This window comes from Halichoerus grypus, chromosome 8 (genome assembly GCF_964656455.1).
Source record: "Halichoerus grypus chromosome 8, mHalGry1.hap1.1, whole genome shotgun sequence".
Lineage (NCBI taxonomy): Eukaryota > Metazoa > Chordata > Mammalia > Carnivora > Phocidae > Halichoerus > Halichoerus grypus.
In genome coordinates, this window is record NC_135719.1 from 5,516,950 (window position 1) to 5,535,398 (window position 18,449).

The 18,449-nt window shown below is 48.8% G+C and overlaps 1 protein-coding gene across 5 annotated transcripts; it reads left to right on the forward strand.

Annotated features, from left to right (window-relative positions):
• The first annotated feature begins 173 nt into the window (after window positions 1-173).
• On the forward strand, window positions 174-12,293 carry RCCD1 (RCC1 domain containing 1). Of its 5 annotated transcripts, none has more exons than XM_078078868.1 (10): window positions 174-461; window positions 1,122-1,204; window positions 1,677-1,852; window positions 1,937-2,315; window positions 2,440-2,561; window positions 4,878-4,976; window positions 5,348-5,503; window positions 6,008-6,037; window positions 6,586-6,746; window positions 9,482-12,293. In XM_078078868.1, the coding sequence occupies exons 3-9, from the start codon at window positions 1,678-1,680 to the stop codon at window positions 6,735-6,737; spliced, it is 1,113 nt and encodes a 370-aa protein (XP_077934994.1). In that variant the 5' UTR covers window positions 174-461; window positions 1,122-1,204; window position 1,677; the 3' UTR covers window positions 6,738-6,746; window positions 9,482-12,293. The 5 variants fall into 5 exon arrangements, 4 of the variants coding, with proteins under 4 accessions (XP_077934994.1, XP_077934996.1, XP_035951531.2 ...); XM_036095638.2 differs by lacking the exon at window positions 174-461 and adding an exon at window positions 496-997 and having other exon boundaries at window positions 1,122-1,241; window positions 1,666-1,852; XM_078078869.1 differs by lacking the exon at window positions 174-461 and adding an exon at window positions 498-962 and having other exon boundaries at window positions 1,131-1,204.
• Window positions 12,294-18,449: the final 6,156 nt, after the last annotated feature.

The window sequence follows — 18,449 nt, forward strand, 5'->3', positions numbered from 1 at the left end:
AGAGCGAGAGCTCCACCGCCCGCCGGGGCAGAGAGCCGCGAGAACCCGCTTCCGTTCTGGGAGTCCAGGTTGAAGCTCATTGGCTCGCAGAGATGAGTGACAGGCCCCGAGCCAATGGAAGGCCAAACTCGCCGACGCGCCCGCCTAGTACGACTGCTTCCGGTTGGGCATCAGCCCCTCTCATGTGGATCGTGAGCTGCCGCCGTCCGGGGCTGAGGGGAACGGCGGGGTGCCCGTGTCGCGGCGGTCGCTCTTCGCCAGCCCTGCAGCTCGGATTCTAACCCGAGCTCCGTGCGGGCCTGCAGGGGGCGGGACCGTCCGGCCCACCTCTGCCTCGGGTCCGCGCCCACCGGAGGTTGCCCCACCTCACACCCGAGGCTGCAGCGGCACGGCGCACACCCCCGGGCCGGCTCGACAGAGCTCGGGCCGGACAGGCCGCGGCCGGGACGGCGGGTACCGAGGTGAGCACCGCCCTGCGGCCGCCCGCCCCGAGCGGTGACGTCACCGCCCTCGCCGGCGATTGGCCCGGGGAGGCTGCGGCAGCCAATGGGCGCCTGGGCCGGGGGGCGGCTCTTCAAACATTTCCTCCGCGGCGGCCGGCACCCGGGTCCTGGGCGGCTGCCCTGCATCCCCGCTCTTGCTCCCTCGAGACTGCCCGCCGGGAGGAGCTGCCCGAGGAGGGTGGAGGGCACAGGGTCAAGATCAAGGTCAGAGGCCCCCTTGGGTTAGGAGCCCAGGTCTGGGCCAAGGAGCTTTGGTCGCAGGAGGGACCCCATAGCTGACTTCAAAGCCGAACATGCTGTACGGTAAAAGCGGCGTTGTTTTTGTGACCACGGGACAGTGTATTCGCTTCCCGATTTATGTGTGAACTCCCGGGGGGCAGACAGCCGTCTTTCTCATCCGCCCAAGGGAAGGCAACAGTAAATGCTTGCAGAACGAATGAATGACTAGGTGAGGTCCAGGTGAAATGGTGTTTATATAGGTCCCTTGAAAACCAGTAAGTACCACTGGACTTTCTAAAATCAACTCTAAGTACTGGATTTAATAAGCCAGTACTTGCCTTGTGCCTGTCGTGATCTGTGCCAGTACGTGAACCGTTGGTTTCCATCTGTTCCACACAGTTCCACAAGGTGCGTACACAGCACGCTCTCCTATCCCTGCCTTTGTAAAACTGAAGAAACTGAACTGGGCTCAGAAGGCTTGAGTAAATGGACCGAGGACACAGGCACAGAGGCAAACACGTGAGCCCTGGAGTTGGTGGAACCCGCACAGGGCGCTGTCTCCCAAACGCTCTGCTTTGCCCTGGTGGGAAGAGCACTGTATGTGGAGTCGGGGGGCCTTGATTTCGGCCTCTGCCCCTCTTGGTCCTAAGTTACGTGATTGTGTAAGGGTTACTTTCTCTGGGAGTCTCCTCTGTCAAATGGGGGTAATTCTGGTTCCCAAGAGGACATGGGATAATGTGCCTGCCACTGGGAGCCGGAGGGGCTCACATCCTAGGACAGCGTCTAAGGGGGAGGCCACTTAAATGCCGGGTGCCTACTCTGTGGAGCAATGAGCTTGCTTGAGTCAAAGGGAAGACAGGGCAAGTGCCCCATTCTGGGCAGCCCAGAATCTTCCTCAGTCTGGTGGGATTCCTAACCCTGTCCCGCCTCCCACCCCGTTCAGGTGGCGGCCAGCATGGCCGAGGAGCGCCGGGGGTCCTGGTTCGGCTTCGGTTTCTGCGGCTTCGGGCAGGCGCTGGGCTCGGGGCGCGGGCGCCAGGTGCACAGCCCCGAGCCGCTGCGGACACCGGGCGCGGCCGCCGACGTCCGCCGCGTGAGCGCCAGCTGGAGCTACACCGCCGTCGTGACCCGTGAGCGCCCCCTCCGTCCCGCCTCCGCCCCGGGCCCCGCGTGCGTGGCGCGGCCGCTCCCCAGCCCGCTCTCCGCTCTCGCAGGTGGAGGCCAGGTGCAGCTGTCGGGCGCGGCGGGCGGCGCGGCGGGCGGCTGCAGGGACGCGTGGGCCTCCGAGGCGCTCCTCGTGGTGCTGCGCGCCGGCCCGGAGCTGCAGGCCTGGGCGCCGGCTTCCGCGCTGCGCGGGGAGCCCCTGTGGACCCACACGCTGGTGCCGGAGGCCGAGGGGGCAGACGGCGCGGGCGCTGAGGCCCAGGCCGGGGCGCTGCCCCTGCTGCCCGGCGCGCGCGCCTACGTGAGTCCGCGGCCGCCCTTCTACCGGCCCCTGGCCCCGGGGCTGCGGGCGCGCCGGCTGGAGCTGGGCGCCGAGCACGCGCTGCTGCTGGACGAGGCGGGCCAGGTGTTCTCCTGGGGCCAGGGCAGGTGAGGGGGCGTGGCCGGATGTGGGCGCGGGGCGGGGGCAGATAGACGTGGCTCCGAGGGGGGACCCGCGCGTGTGCTTGGGAAGGAAGGGGAGGAGGACCCGCTTGGGCTCTCCCTTGCGCAGGCACGGGCAGCTGGGCCACGGGACTCTGGAGGCCGAGCCGGAGCCGAGACTGCTGGAGGCGCTGCAGGGCCTTCCCATGGCTGAGGTGGCCGCCGGTGGCTGGCACTCCGTGTGTGTGAGTCGTAAGTGACATAGTGCCTCTCCGGACAAACTCAAGGTCTCCTAGGCTCCAAACCTTCTTCCTCCTCTTCCAGTGTTGGTGGGTAGTCTGGCCAGGCCTCCTTCCACGTTCATCCCATACTAATCAGCCAGGTCTGTCAGGACTCCTCAGTGCCTCTCAAAGTCAGCGCTCTGCCCGGGCTATTACCCACTCGCACCGTGACTGTTGCAGATGTTTGCTGTCTTCTTCTTTTTTTTTTTTAAGATTTTATTTATTTATTTGACAGAGAGAGACCCCGAGAGAGGGAACACAAGCAGGGGGAGTGGGAGAGGGAGAAGCAGACTCCCCGCTGAGCAGGGAGCCCGATGCGGGGCTCGATCCCAGAACCCTGGGATCATGACCTGAGCCGAAGGCAGACGCTTAACGACTGAGCCACCCAGGCGCCCCAATGTTTGCTGTCTTCTGATGGTGGGCTCCCTACCTCTCCCAGGCCTCCGCCTCCAGCCAGGGCTGCGTTTCTAAAACACTCCACAAGGGCGCAGGAAGGGGTGGGGAGGCAGCTGAGTTGAGGAGAATGGAGGAGAAAGGGTGCAGGGCGTCAGGTGGCCATGATGTGTGGCACACAGTGACACGCAGATGTCCACAGGGAGGATGATGGTGGTGAGGGTGAGCCCAGAATGAGGACCTTCGTTTGGGATCGTAAGTCCACCTCCCTGGCAGGCCACTCAGCTGTAGCTGATTGCTAGGCTGTTGGGTGAGGCTGGGAGCAGGTGGTCTTTGCAAGGGTCTGCACCTGGGGCTCTGGCTGCCGCTTCTGTCCCCGGGGGTGGGGGGCAGCTTTAAAAACGTCGTGTGCCTGCACCACCACCCCCACAGTCTCCTGTCATGGGCCTGGCTTGGCAGCCACGCGTGGAAACTACTGGACCGGAGGGACGGGAAGAGAAGACTAGAAACAGCCAGATGGGAAGTCTCCCATTTCAGGTTGCTAGAAATTTAAGGTCTTGAGTTTGTTAGCGTGTTTGGAGCACAGATGCTTCAGGCCAGACTTGCTAAGTTCAGATCATCACTGTGCCCCTTGTGACCTTGGGCAGAGCACTTCACTTCTTTGTGTCCCCTGTTTTCTCATGAATAAAACAGGGATGTTGTCCTATAACCCTCTGTAAGGCTCTTCTGAGAATTAAATGATTATATTTGAAAAGTGCTTAAAATCTGGCACAAAGTAAACATTTGATAAAAATGAGCTGCTGTCATTAGTGAATTTTTACATGAGAGGCAAGGAAGGTGAGAGCTTCCAGAAGAGGCCTTCACTGGGACCAGTGGTGGGTGGGGCTGAGGAAAGGGGTGTCGTGGGCTCAGTGGGTTTGAAACGGAGGTTGTTGGGAATTTCCAGGGATACATTTCTGAAGTGTGTGTGGTGGTGTGTTCCGTGAAAGTTAAGTTTATGCGAAGCAATCTCCAAAGCAGTCTAGACCAAAGAAAAAGGTCCACAAGTCCAGCTTGACAAACGGTTTACTAAGGGAGCTTCCGGACTCGTCTTGGGCGGCTGCAACACAGCTGTGACCGCAGCCCCCCTCCCGTCAGACCTGCCTTTATAGCCCTAGAGGCTGGGAGCCCGTGCTGGGCGACCACCCAGGAGGAGAATGTTCGAGAATAGTTCTGTGTCTGTTCCCTCTCCAGAGCAGATCCAAGGACCTTATGCCCCAAGGGTGTTCTTAGGGTCTATTATGTGTGTTATTTAAAAAAAGAAAGTGTGTCTGGGGGCTGTTCTCAAGGAGGCTTTGTTCAGGTCTCCGAACTGTCATCATGGCAGCGTTGTGCAAGATGGCGCTCTGCCGGTTCACACGTGGGAGGTGGGGCGGGGGCAATTTAGCAACAAAGGGAAAAAGTGAAACTGGAGAGGAAGATCCAGGAGACCCTGTTTAAAGAAAAGGACGGGGGCGCCTGGGTGGCTCAGTTGGTTAAGTGACTGCCTTTGGCTCAGGTCATGATCCCAGGATCCTGGGATCGAGCCCCGCATCGAGCCCCGCATCGGGCTCCCTGCTCGGCTGGAAGCCTGCTTCTCCCTCTCCCACTCTCCCTGCTTGTGTTCCCTCTCACACTCTCTCTCTCTGTCAAATAAATAAATAAAATCTTTAAAAAAAAAAAAGAAAGGACGCTGGAAGCACTTGAGGGGCAAGGGAGCCTGTAAGACCAGGAAGCTGCTGGGGCCTGTGGGAGGGCTGCCTGGGCGGGGCAGCATTAGTGGGTAATGCGGGCGTTTGGACGGATTCAGGGGCCTTAGGAGGGTGAGGGTGCGGTTCACAGTCTGTTTAATGGGTCCCTTGCATCTCTTTTTCAGAGACTGGGGATATTTATATCTGGGGCTGGAATGAGTCCGGGCAGCTGGCCCTGCCCACCAGGAGCCTGGCAGAGGATGGAAAGACAGTTGCAAGGGAAGGTGAGGGTCAGTTCTTCCACGCATGCTTCTGTCCTTCCTGACTCCTGGCCACATGCTGGCCTGAGACCTTGTAGTGCTCAGAAGGGACACGGGACATCCTTGGGACCCCAGGACCCTCTGTAGGACTCCGGGCTCTGGGGAGGGATGGGGGTATGGCAGGGCTGATGCCTGCCTCCTCAGCGCACTCCCCCCGACCTGTCAACTCCAGCGCTTCTGGGGAACGCGGGGGCTGGGAGCGGCAGCCGCGGTGTCGATGGCAGGGGCCCCGTGGAGCTGTCGTGCCGCCTGAGGTCCTGGATGGCTGAGGTGCAGCCGGTGCTCCACGTTACCGGTCACCATCCTCCTCACTCTCTCTTGCTGCTTCTCTGAAGCCAGCGGACTGAATGAAGGTGGCCCCAGCGGGGGTGAGGACGGAGCCCCGGCCCCCTTCATAGCCCTCCAGCCCTTCCCAGCTTTACTGGATCTCCCCGGGGGCGCAGATGCAGTCAAGGCCAGCTGTGGCTCCCGGCACACAGCCGTGGTGACAAGTGAGTGGGGCTGGGCGGGCGGCTGACGATGGAGCAGGAAGGCCTCCTCGCCATCCCTTAGCTGGTGCTGCAGACAAGGCTGTGATCCCCTTAAAAACTTCGACTTTGAGTGTCTCTGACAAGTACTGAGTAGCCGCCTCCCTCAGCGAAAACAGCCCCAACCCCCATGGGGCTTTAACGGTAGCCCCCCAGCTGTCAGGCCGCGAAGGCCCCTCCTTCTGGAAGGACGCTGGTGTTTGCCGGCCGCTTGGTCTGAGCGGTCCAGGTGCTAAGCCTCCTGAACTCGGTAGCTGAGAGAGCCCGGCTGACCAGTTGGCATCCAGGAAGGTAAACTTCTGACACCCGGATCCTCTCCCGCCCCGGGTGTGATTAGACAGTTGTTAGAGAGTATGCTGTGCTATGGCGGGCAGAGCTCAGGACACTTAGAAGGTGCTGCTCTGGACCGTGGCAGGTCATGCTAGACAAATGCCTTGTGACAGCCCCTTACTGTCCTTCTGGTTGTAGGAACTGGCGAGCTGTACACCTGGGGCTGGGGTAAGTAAAAGGTTTGTTTGTGTGATGCTTAAACCAGGGGAGGAAGGGGCCCGGGGGCAGAGGGCAGGAGACCACAACCACGCAGCAGTCGGAAGCAGGGGCCTCGGCCTGACCCCTGGGAAGTCTGGGATGGAAATGCTGCGTATTCCCTTGCCTAGAACAGATCTAAGCGCACCGAAGTCAGAGACCACATGGGAGAGAGGTAGATATTAGTACTTCCCATGTATCTTTCTGAAAAATTGTCTTGAGGGAAGAGTTAGGCAGCATTTATGACACCTCTCTTGGTCTGGCACTAGGGTCTGGGGTTAGGAGCAGAGAACCTGGAAGAGCATCTTGCCTGGCGTGGCTGGTGGCAGCTGCCTCTTGGGGACCTGGGGGGTGGCCTGGCCCCGAAGGCTCTGTGGCGCTGGCCTGAATTTCCAGAGCAGACACCAGCGGAGTGGTGGCTCAAGCCCTGCACTTTGGTTGATGGGCTGATTTTCCTTCCTGGAGGGGAAAAGCCCCAAGGCCCAGCGGGGAGGATGGCCAAGCGGCTCATTTCCCTTTAGGTAAATATGGACAGCTTGGCCACAAGGACACGACCAGCTTGGATCGGCCCCGCCGTGTGGAATATTTTGTAGATAAGCAGCTCCAAGTAAGGGCCGTGAGCTGTGGGCTCTGGAACACGTACGTGTGTGCTGTGGAGAGAGGGGAGAGCTGACAGCCACGGGTAAGGGCGTGAAATGAATGTATAGTTAATGATCCAGTCACACCAGTGAACCTCACCCCAGCCAAGGAAACCATTGCCGGCACCCCAGAGGCCCCGCGTCTGCCCTCACCGGAGAGCCGTGTCGTCAACTTTGTCCTCGTGTTAGCGACACCTAAGGAGCTCTGGAAGGGCATGCCCGAGGCCAGCACTGCAGACACAGTGAAATCCGAACCTCTGGGCGCGGAGCCTGGAGGGGGTAGATTTCAAAGCTCCCCCAGCCAACCCAAGGTGATTTGAGGTCGTGCCAAGATTGGGGACCAGCAGGGGTCATCTTGGTCATCTTTTCTTACCTATTTTCACTTAGAGTTGTATCACCCTTGTATGCATCCTTGTTCAATAGAGTTTAGTTTGTTTGCTTTGAACTTTATGTAAATGAAATCATTTTGGGTATGTTCCTTTGTGTCTTGTTTGTTACCCTTCTGCCTTGTGCCCTGCAGTTCATTCATTTTTATTGTTAACGGTATTCCATCCTGTGAATACACCTCCTTATATATTCTTTTGTTGGTCATTTTTTCTTTTATTGAGTTAAAATACTCATAAAAATATATTATCCTAACCTTTTTTTTTTTTTAAAAGATTTGATTTATTTGACAGAGAGAGACACAGCGAGAGAGGGAACACAAGCAGGGGGAGTGGGAGAGGGAGAAGCAGGCTTCCCGCGGAGCAGAGAGCCCGATGCGGGGCTCGATCCCAGGGCACTGGGATCATGACCTGAGCTGAAGGCAGACGCCTAACGGCTGAGCCACCCAGGCGCCCCTGTCCTAACCATTTTTAAGAGTGTATTTCAGTAGCAGTAAATAAATTCACGCTGTTCTGCAGCCAGGACCACCATCACCCCCCCCATAATTCTTTTCATCTTGTAAAACTTTTTACCTGTTGGGGCGCCTGGGTGGCTCAGTTGGTTGAGCGTCTGCCTTCAGCTCAGGTCATGATCCCGGGGTCCTGGGATGGAGCTCCGAATCGTGCTCCCTGCTCAGTGGGGAGTCTGCTGCTCCCTCTACCCCTCCCCCCTACTTGTTCACTCTCTCATGCATGCTCTCTATCAAATAAATAAATAATAAATCTTAGAAAAAGGGCGCCTGGGTGGCTCAGTTGGTTGAGCGACTGCCTTTGGCTCAGGTCATGATCCTGGAGTCCCTGGATCGAGTCCCACATCGGGCTCCCTCCTTGGCAGGGAGTCTGCTTCTCCCTCTGACCCTCCCCCCTCTCATGTGCTGTCTCTCTCATTCTCTCTCTCTCAAATAAATAAATAAAATCTTTAAAAAAACAAAAAAAATCTTAAAAAAAAAACCAAAAACACTTTTTATCTGTTAAACAGTAATTCCTCACTCCCCACCCCCCCCTGCCCCCGGCCACCACGACACCTTCTGTCTTTCTGATTTTGACTACTTTGAGCACCTCATATTAATGGAATCCTACAGTATTTATCTTTTTGTCACTAGCTTATGTTACTTAGCATAATGTCCTCAAGGTTCATCCACGTTGTAGCATTTTGCAGAATTTCCTTCCTTTGCAGGCCTGAGTAATATTCCATCGCAAGTACTGACCACATTTTGTTTATCCATTCGTCAGTTGATAGACACTGGGTTGCTTCTGTGTTTTAGCTACTGTGACTAATGCTGCTATGGACATAGGTGTACAAATATTTCTTTGAGACCCTATTTCTAGTCCTTTTGGGTATATACTCAAGTGGAATTTCTGGATCATATGATAATTCTATTTTTAATTTTTCGATGAGCCTACATACTGTATTCCACGGAGGCTGTACCATTTTTAATTCCTACAACAGTGTATAAGGTTCCAATTTTCCTACATCCTTGCCCAACACTTGTTTTCTGTTTTTCTTGGTAATCGCCATCCTAATGGTTATAAAATGCTATCTCCCTGTGTTACTGATTTGCATTTCCCTAATGATTAGTGATGCACTGTTTCATGTGTTTATTGCCATTCATATAGAAAATGCCTATTCGAACGCTTTGGATGTTTTGATTTGAGTTATTTGGTTTTTGTTGTTGAGTTTTAGGAGTTTCCCCTGTGTTCTGGATATTAATTCCTCATCGGATATGTGATTTGAAAATATTTTCTCCTGTGGATTGCCTTTTTACTCTGTTGATGGGGTCTCTTGATGTAAAAAAAACAAAAAAACTTTAATTTTCATGAAGTGCAGCTTGTTCTTCTTCTGTCACCTGTGCCCTTTGGTGCCCTGTTAAATCACTGCCAAATCCACCATCAGGAGGCTTTTGTCCTGTGTGTTCTTCCAAGAGTTTTATTGTTTTGGGTCCTACATTTAGGTCCTTGATCCATTTTGAGTTAATTTACATGTATGATATTAAATAAGGGTCCGAATTTGTTCTTTTGTGTGTGATTGTCCAGTTTTCCCTACACCATTTGTTGAAAAGACTGTTCTTTTCCTATTGAATGGTCGTGACACCCTTGTCAAAAATCATTTGACCATATATGCAAGGGTTTACTTGTGGGCTCTCTGTTCTGTCCCAGCAGTCTGTGTGTCTGTCCTTAATGCACTGCCGTAACTGCTGTGATTATTGAAGCTTTGTGTCTTAGGTTTTGAAATCAGAAACTGTGAGTCCTCTAGTTTTGTTTTTCTTTTTCAAGAATGTTTTGGCTATTTGGGGTCCCTTGAGATTGCATATGAATTTTAGGATTTTTTTTTTTTTTTACGATTTTATTTATCCCAGGGAGAGTGCAAGCAGGGGGAGCAGCAGGCAGAGGGAGAAGCAGGCTCCCCACTGAGCAAGGAGCCCAATGCGGGACTCGATCCCAGGACCCTGGGATCATGACCTGAGCTGAAGGCAGACGCTTAACTGACTGAGCCACCCAGGCGCCCTCTTTCTTGTTTGTATTCATTATTTATTTATTTATTTATTTATTATTTATTTTTTATTTATTTATTTTTTATTTTTTATTTATTTATATTTTATTTATTTATTTGACAGAAACACAGCGAGAACAGGAACAAAAGCAGGGGGAGTGGGAGAAGTAGGCTTCCCGCAGAGCAGGAGCCCCATGCAGGGTTCAATCCCAGGACCCTGGGATTGTGACCTGAGCTGAAGGCAGACGCTTAGCTGACTGAGCCACCCAGGCGCCCTCTTTCTTGTTTTAAATGTGAGCATTTATACCTATAAATTCTCCCCTTAGCACCACTTTTGCTGTGTCCCGTGAGTTTTGGTATGTTGTGTTTTCATTTTCATTTGTCTCTATATTTTAATTTGTCCCATGATTTCTTCTTTGATCCATTGGTTGTTTTAAATGTATTGGTGATTTCAACAATACTGTGAATTTTCGGTTTTCTCTGTTACTGATTTCTAACTTCATCCTGCTGTGGTCAGACAAGATACTGTGTATGATATCTTTATTAACTTTTTAACTTTAATTCCAGGATAGTTAACATACAGTGTTATATCAGTTTCAGGTGTACAATGTAGTGATTCAACTATTCCATACACTGCTCATCCTGATAGGTGTACTTTTAATTCCCTTCACCTGTTTTACCCATTCCCCTCCTACTTCCCCTGTGGTGACCATCTGTTTGTTCTCTACAGCTCTTTCTTGATTTGTCCCTTTTTTCCTTTTGCTTCTTTTGTTTCTTAAATTGTACATATGAGTGAAATTCTGTGCTGTTTGTTTTTGTCTGAAGGATTTATTTCACTTAGCATCATACTTTCTAGCTCCATCCATGTTGTTGCAAATGGCAAGATTTCATTCTTTTTATGGCTGAATAATATTCCATCATACACACACACACAGACACACACCCCACATCTTCTTTACCCATTCATCTATTTCTTTTTTTAAAAAGATTTTATTTATTTATTTGACAGAGACAGCTAAGAGAGGGAACACAAGCAGGGGGAGTGGGAGAGGGAGAAGCAGGCTTCCCGTGGATCAGGGAGCCCGATGTGGGGCTCGATCCCAGGACCCTAGGACCATGACCTGAGCTGAAGGCAGACGCTTAACGACTGAGCCACCCAGGCGTACCTACCCATTCATCTATCGATGGACACTTGGGCTGCTTCCATAATTGGCTATTGTAAATAACGCTGCTATACACATAGGGATGCATGTATCCCTTTAAATTCATGTTTTTGTATTTTTTGGGTAAACACCCAGTAGGGTAGTTCTATTTTTAACTTTTTGAGGATGATCTGTTTTCCACAGTGGCTGCACCAGTGGAAGGGTTCCTCTTTTGCCACATCCTTGCCAACACTTGATATTTCTTGTCTTCGATTCTAGCCATTCTGACAGTGTGAGGTGATCTCTCATTGTGGTTATGATTTGCGTTTCCCTGATGATGAGTGAAGTGGAGCATCTTTTCGTGTGTCTGTTGGTCATCTGCATGTCTTCTTTGGAGGTAGGTTGCCTTTTAGTTGGTTGTTTCCTTCACTGTGCGGAAGCTTTTTATTTTGATGAAGTCCTGATAGTTTATTTTTGCTTTTATTTCCCTCGTCTCAGGAGACGTATCTAGAAAAGTGTTGCTGCAGTGTGAGAGAGATGACTGCCTGTACTCCCTTCTAGGAGTTTTATGGTTTCAGGGCTCACACTTAGGCCTTTAATCCATTTTGAGTTTATTTTTGTGTGTGGTAAAAGCAAGTGGTCCAGTTTTTTGTTTGGGGGTTTTGGGGTTTTTTTTGCGTGTGGCTGTCCAGTTTTCCTAACACCATTTGTTGATGAGACTGTCTTTTTCCCATTGGATATTCTTTCCTGCTTTGTCAAAGATTAATTGACCATATAATTGTAGGTTTATTTCTGGGTTTTCTATTCTGTTCCACTGACCTATGTGTCTATTTTTATGCCAGCACCATACTGTTGATGACGACAGCTTCATGACATAACTGGAAGTCTGGAATTGTGATATCTCTGGTTTTGTTTTTGTTTCTCAAAATTGCTTTGGCTGTTCAGGACCTTTTGTGGTCCCATGCAAACTTTAGGCTTATTCTAGTTCTATGAAAAATGCTGTTGGTATTTTGATACGGACTGCTCTGTATGATATCTTTAAGACTTAATTTGTGGCCTAATATGTGGTCTGTTGTGGGGAGTGTCCCATGTGCACCTGAGAAGAACGTGTGTGCTGCTCTTGGCTGGAGCGTTGTGCACATGTCCGTCAGATCTAGTTGGTTTACTGTGTTATGCACGTCCTCTGTTTACTTTTGCCTGGTTGTTTTGTCCGTTATTGTGAGTGGGATATTGAAGTCTCCCAACTGTTACTGCAGAACTGGTTTCTCCCAGGATCATAGGGGAAGAGAGGAAAAAATGAAACAAGACGAAACCAGAGAGGGAGACAAACCATAAGAGACTCTTAATCTCAGGAAACAAACTGAGGGCTGCTGGAGGGGAGGAGGCTGGGGGATGGGGTAATGGGTGATGGACACTGCCGAGGGTATGTGTTGTAATGAGCACTGGGTGTTATGTAAGACTGATGCATCACAGACCTGTACCCCTGAAACAAATAATACATTATATGTTAATAAAAAAACCTGTTTCTCCCTTCAATTCTGTTAGTTTTTGCTTCACATATTTTAATGGTCATTAGGTGTGTAAATGCTGATAATTTTTATATCTTCTTGCTGTATGGAGCCTTTTATTAATATGTAATGTTCTTTTTTGAGTCATGTACCTTTTTTGATTGAAAGTCTATTTTGCCTGATATTATTATAGCTCCTACTCTCTTTTGGTGTCTATTTGCCTGGAATATCTCTTTACATCTTTTCACTTTCAGCCTGCATATGTCTTGGATCTCAAGTGAGCCTCTTGTAGGCAGCATACAGTTGTACATGTGTTTTTAGCCATTATGCCAATTGCTGTCTTTTTTATTTTAGTTTTTTAAGATTTTTTTTTAATTTATTTATTTGAGAGAGAGAATGAGAGAGAGAGAGCACATGAGAGGGGGGAGGGTCAGAGGGAGAAGCAGACACCCTGCCGAGCAGGGAGCCTGATGGGGGACTCGATCCAGGGACTCCAGGATCATGACCTGAGCCAAAGGCAGTCGCTTAACCCACTGAGCCACCCAGGCGCCCAATTGCTGTCTTTTTAAAAAAATACTTTATTTATTGGGGCGCCTGGGTGGCTCAGTCGTTAAGTGTCTACCTTCGGCTCAGGTCATGATCTCAGGTCCTGGGATCGAGCCCCACATTGGGATTCCTGCTCAGCGGGAAGCCTGCTTTTCCGTCTACCACTCCCCCTGCTTGTGTTCCTGCTCTCGCTGTGTCTCTCTCTGTCAAATAAATAAATTAAATTAAAAAAAAAGAAGATTTTATTTATTTATTTGAGAGAGAAAGAAAGCCCGAGCAGGAGGGAGGGACAGAGGGAGAAGCAGGCTCCCTGCTGAGCAGGGAGGCCAAAGTGGGATTCGATTCCAGGACCCTGAGATCATGACCCGAGCCAAGGCACACGCTTAACCAGCTGAGTCCCCCAGACGCCCCCCAATCGTTGTCTTTTGATTGGAGAATTAAACCCATTTCCGTATAAACTAATTACTGATGAGGAGGGACTGACTTCTGTCATCATGCTATTTGTTTTCTCTACATACTGTCACTTTTTGGTCCCTTATTTCCTGCATTTCTTCTTTTGTGTTTAGGGTGATTTTTTTTTGGTAGTAAAATGTTTAAATCTCTTCTTCTTGTCCTTTTGTGCAACCTCATAGCTATTTCTTTTGTGGCTGCTGCAGGGATTACATTTAATATCAAAATTGTAACATTCTAATTTGAATTTATAGCAACTTAACTTTAGTAACCTGGAAAAACTCTGCTCCTCTATATAGCTCTGCCCCCACCCCTTTGTTGTTGATGTCCTAAAATTACATCTTTATACAATGTGTGCCCCAGAACATGAACTAATAATTCTTTTAAATGCATTAGTCTCCCAAATCATGTAGAAAATAAGATTTGGAGTTACAAACCAAAGGTACAGTGAAACTACCTTTTACATTAATAATTGTTTTTCTTTGAATGAATTAGTTTCTTAAGTCACATGGACAACAAAAAGTACAGTTACAAGCCAATTGTACAATAAGAGATTTTATAATTGCCAATGTATTTACCTTTATTGAGGTCTTCATTTCTCCCTATGGCTTCACGTTACTTGATCTTGTTGAGGATGGCTTGTATGTGATGATTCGCTTCTCTCTCGCTGCTTTTAAGTTTTGCTCTTTGTCTTTTGAAAGTTTGTGATGTGTCTTAATATGGGGCTGAGTTCATCTTACTTGGGAGTTCATTGAGCTTCTTGGATGTTTATAGTCATGTCTTTCTTCAAATTCGGGAAGTCTTCAGCCATTATTTCTTCAAATGCTCTCCTTGCCCCTTTCTCTCTCCCCTTTCCGGGACTCCCATGATGTAGGTGTTGGCCTTGAGTTGACGTCCTGGAGGTCTGTTAGGCTCTGTTCACTTTTGCTCAGTCCTTTTTTTCTTTCTGCTCGTCAGTCTCAATCATTCCCATTGTCCTGTCTTCAGTATCTGATTCTTTCCTCTGCCTGCTCAACTCTGCCTTTGACTCCCTCTGGTGAGGTTTTAATTTGAGAACTGTACTTCGCAGCTCCAGAATGTCTTTTTAGGTTTTCCATCTCCTTAATGATATTTCCGTCTTGTTCACACGCTTTCTTGACTTTCTCCACATCTTCCTTTAGCTCTTTAAGCATGTTTAAGACCATTGTTTGAAAGCCTTTGTCAAACATGCCTGCCATTAAGCTTTTCAGGGACAGATCCTTTATTTTTTTCTTTGAATTGGCATACTTTCCTGTTTCTCTGTAAACCTTTTGACATTTGTTGAACAGGGGACATTTGAATCCAGTAATGTGGTAACTCTGGAAATTGGATTCTCCCCTTTCCAAGGATTGCTGTTTTTTGTTATTTTTTTTCTTATTGTAAGCGGTCTCTGTACCAAGAGTCAGCCTGAGGTGTAAACTTTGTCTTCTTATGTCTTTTCTAAGCCTTTCCTTGGGCATACACAATCCCTTTCTAATTTTCCCCACATATGCAGAAGTTTTGGAATGCTCCAGTCTTTTTTTTTTTTTTTTTTTTTAGATTTATTTATTATTAGGGAGCATGTGTGTGCAGCATGGAGGGGAGGGGCAGAGAGAGGGAGGGAGAGAAGATCTCACGCTGACTCCCTGCTGAGTGTGGAGCCCATTGCAGGGCTTGGTCTCACAACCCTGAAATCACGACCTGAGCAGAAATCAGAGAGTCGGACATTCAACCGACTGCATCACCCAGATGCCCCCAGTGTGCCAGTCTTTAATGTCTGGCTCCTTCTAAAAGGTGAAAAGTGAAAAATGAAGGGGGAACCAAAAGGCACCAGTCCTTCAAATCTCCTGGAAGTCACGTGAACCCGAGTGGGGACAGGCTTGCAACCATACGCGGCGGTACCGCAACCCTGGCCGCCTGCCTCTCCGCACCCCCGTGATCAGAAGCAGCACCCAGCACACAGAGCCCTGCTTTTGGAGGACAGGTTCCTTTTGCCCACCTGACTCTTAGAACTGTGTGGCGGCTGCTTGGGGAATATTTGTACAGCTGCTGCCAGGTGGCTGGGGGGGGGGGGCGCTACTGTGCAGAGCTGAAACTGCCCAAAGTTCATCACAGTTTTTACCATCCACGCCTCCCCCTGCAAGTGGCAAGCCTTCAGCAAACTCGAGTTCCAAAACAGTTACACCAAACCGATTCTGCCAGCGCCACCGTCGTCTAGGTGTGGAGACGGGTACTTCCTACTCTGCCTTTTCCCAGAATCCTCTCCGATGGTCATTTTTGTTTCTGATTGTTGGTCACCAACCTCGTGCACATGTGTCCAGGTTCATCTGCAGAATATTCAGAGTAGAACTGGCGGCCGAGGTATCTTTACCAGAGAACTGTAGCCCCACCAGCAGCCTGGGGTTCGTAGCGGCTCAAACACCGGGCGGACATGCGGCGGTTTCCGTTTGTGTTTCCCCCAGTACTAGGGAGGTCGGGCAGCTTTTCATTTATTTATTGGCCATTTGGAGTTTTTCTGTCTTAAATGCCTGTTTCTGTTTTCTGCCCTTTTAAATTTTTCTGTATTTTTCTTAGTGATTTGTTTTCTTCATTTATGTTAGGTGCAAGTCCCTTAATGGTTACATGTTGCGAATGTTTTCTGCCATGTTGGTTTGTCAGTCTGGGTGGTATCTTTTGGTGTTAACCAGTTTGTGTTAAATGTTACTCTGTGCCAAGTAATGCTCAGAGTGCCCAACTCGCCATTTTTTTTCTTTTATGGATGTTTTTGATGTCCTAACTAAGAACTCTGCCTAACCAAACACCATGAGTGTTTTCTGTTCTAAAAGAAATATTGGTTTAGATTTTAATGTTTAGATCTTTGATCTAAGTTTTGCCTTGTAAGGAGTGAGGCATATAGGCAAATAACAACAAACAACAACTTTTGATCAATAAAAGTGCTTAATATCAACTTTATCAGCATTTCCCTTTATGGTTAATTGGTGTATGTACATATATGTGATTTAAGAAATTATTCCTGACTGTGGTGTCTTTACGATACCTTTTTTTTTTTTAAAGATTTTATTTATTTATTTGACAGAGAGAGAGAGGGAGAGAGTAAGCACAAGCAGGGGGAGCAACAGAGGGAGAGGGAGAGGCAGGCTCCCCACTGAGCAGGGAGCCCGATGCGGGGGTGGATCCCAGGACCCTGGGAGCACGACCTGAGCTGAAGGCAGACGCTTAATGACTGAGCCACCCAGGCGCCCCTTTTTTTTCTTGTGGTAAAATATACTTAACATAAAAGTTACCATTTAGCCGTTTTTAAGTGTATAGTTCAATGGTATTAGGTACATTCACATTGTTGTGCAACCAGCACCATCCACCTCCAGGACTTTTTAAAAATTCTCTACTGAAATTCTATACCCATTAAACACTAAGTCCTTAACCCCCGCACACCCACCCCCAGCATCCGTCATTCTACCATCTGCCTCATTTTGATCTTTTTTCAAGCAGCTGGCCATGATGTCCACACCCATATGCCACCACTGTCTTGTACCTAGGTTCTATATGTATTTGAGTCTATTTCTAGACTTTCTGTTCTGATCTGGTCCGTACCACAGTGCATCATAGAAGCTCTGTAGGATATTTTGTTTTGATAGGGCTTGCACCCCTCCCCTCCTGTAGTCCAGTTGTTTCATGTTTTGGGAGTTTTTAAAATATATTCTGGGGGCGCCTGGGTGGCTCAGTCGTTGGGCGTCTGCCTTCGGCTCAGGTCATGATCCCAGGGTCCTGGGAGCCCGCATCGGGCTCCCTGCTCGGCGGGAAGCCTGCTTCTCCCTCTCCTGCTCCCCCTGCTTGTGTTCCCTCTCTCGCTGTGTCTTTCTCTGTCAAATAAATAAATAAAATCTTTAAAAAAATAAATAAATAAAATATATTCTGGATACGTGTCTTTCATCAGATACATGACTTGCAAATATTTTCTCCTAGTTGGTGATTTGTCTCTTCAATCTCTTAGCAGTATCTCGTGCAAAGCAAGTCTTAAAAATGACTCAAGTCCAACTCGCCATTTTTTTTCTTTTATGGATGTTTTTGATGTCCTAACTAAGAACTCTGCCTAACCAAACACCATGAGTGTTTTCTGTTCTAAAAGAAATATTGGTTTAGATTTTAATGTTTAGATCTTTGATCTAAGTTTTGCCTTGTAAGGAGTGAGGCATAGGTAGAGCTTTGTTTGGCATGTGAATATCTAATTATTCAACATCTGTTGAAAATACTATCCTGTCTTGCCTTTGCACCTTCTTCAGGAACCATTTGACTACATTTGTGTGGGTCTTTATAGACTCACTGTTCTGTTCACTGACCCGTTTCTGTCCTTTCACCAATAAATGCCACCTTGTCTTGATTGCAATAGCTATATAACTAGCCTCAAATTAGATAGGGTGAGTCCTCTAAGTTGGTTCTTTTAAAAAATTCTGAGGCTATTCTAGTTTGTGTTTCCATATAATGTATGTTAATGTATCTGTATCTACCAAAAATATTCTGCTGGGACTTTGAATGGAACTACATTAGATCTATAGATCATTTGGGGGAGAACAGATATTTCACTATGTTGAGTCTTCCAATCCAAGAGCATAGTATATGTGTTTAGGCTTTATCTCTTCCGTCAGTATTCTACGGTTTTCAGCAGACAGATACTAATATGTGTTGTGTTTGATTTATACCTAGGTGTATGTAGTTCATTGTTTTGGAGTTATTTTAAATGCTGTTTTGCAAATTTTAGTTTTCGATTGTTGATTGCTAGTATGTAGAAATGACGTTGATTTTGTAGGTTAACCTTGTGTTCTATGGCCTTGCTAAGCTACTAACTGGAGCTTTTTGTAGGTTCCTTGGAATCCACACAATCATGTCTGTGAATAAAGACAGTTTAATTTCTTCTTTCCAATCTATGTGTCATTTTTTTTTTTTAAGGAAGGAGCATTTATTTATTTAAAGATTTTATTTATTTATTTGACAGAGAGACAGCGAGAGAAGGAACACAAGCAGGGGGAGTGGGAGAGAGAGAAGCAGGCTCACCACTGAGCAGGGAGCCCGATGCGGGGCTCGATCCCAGGACCCTGGGATCATGACCTGAGTCGAAGGCAGACGCTTAACGACTGAGCCACCCAGGCGCCCCTATATGTCATTTCTTTCTTCTTGCCTTATTGCACTGGTTAGG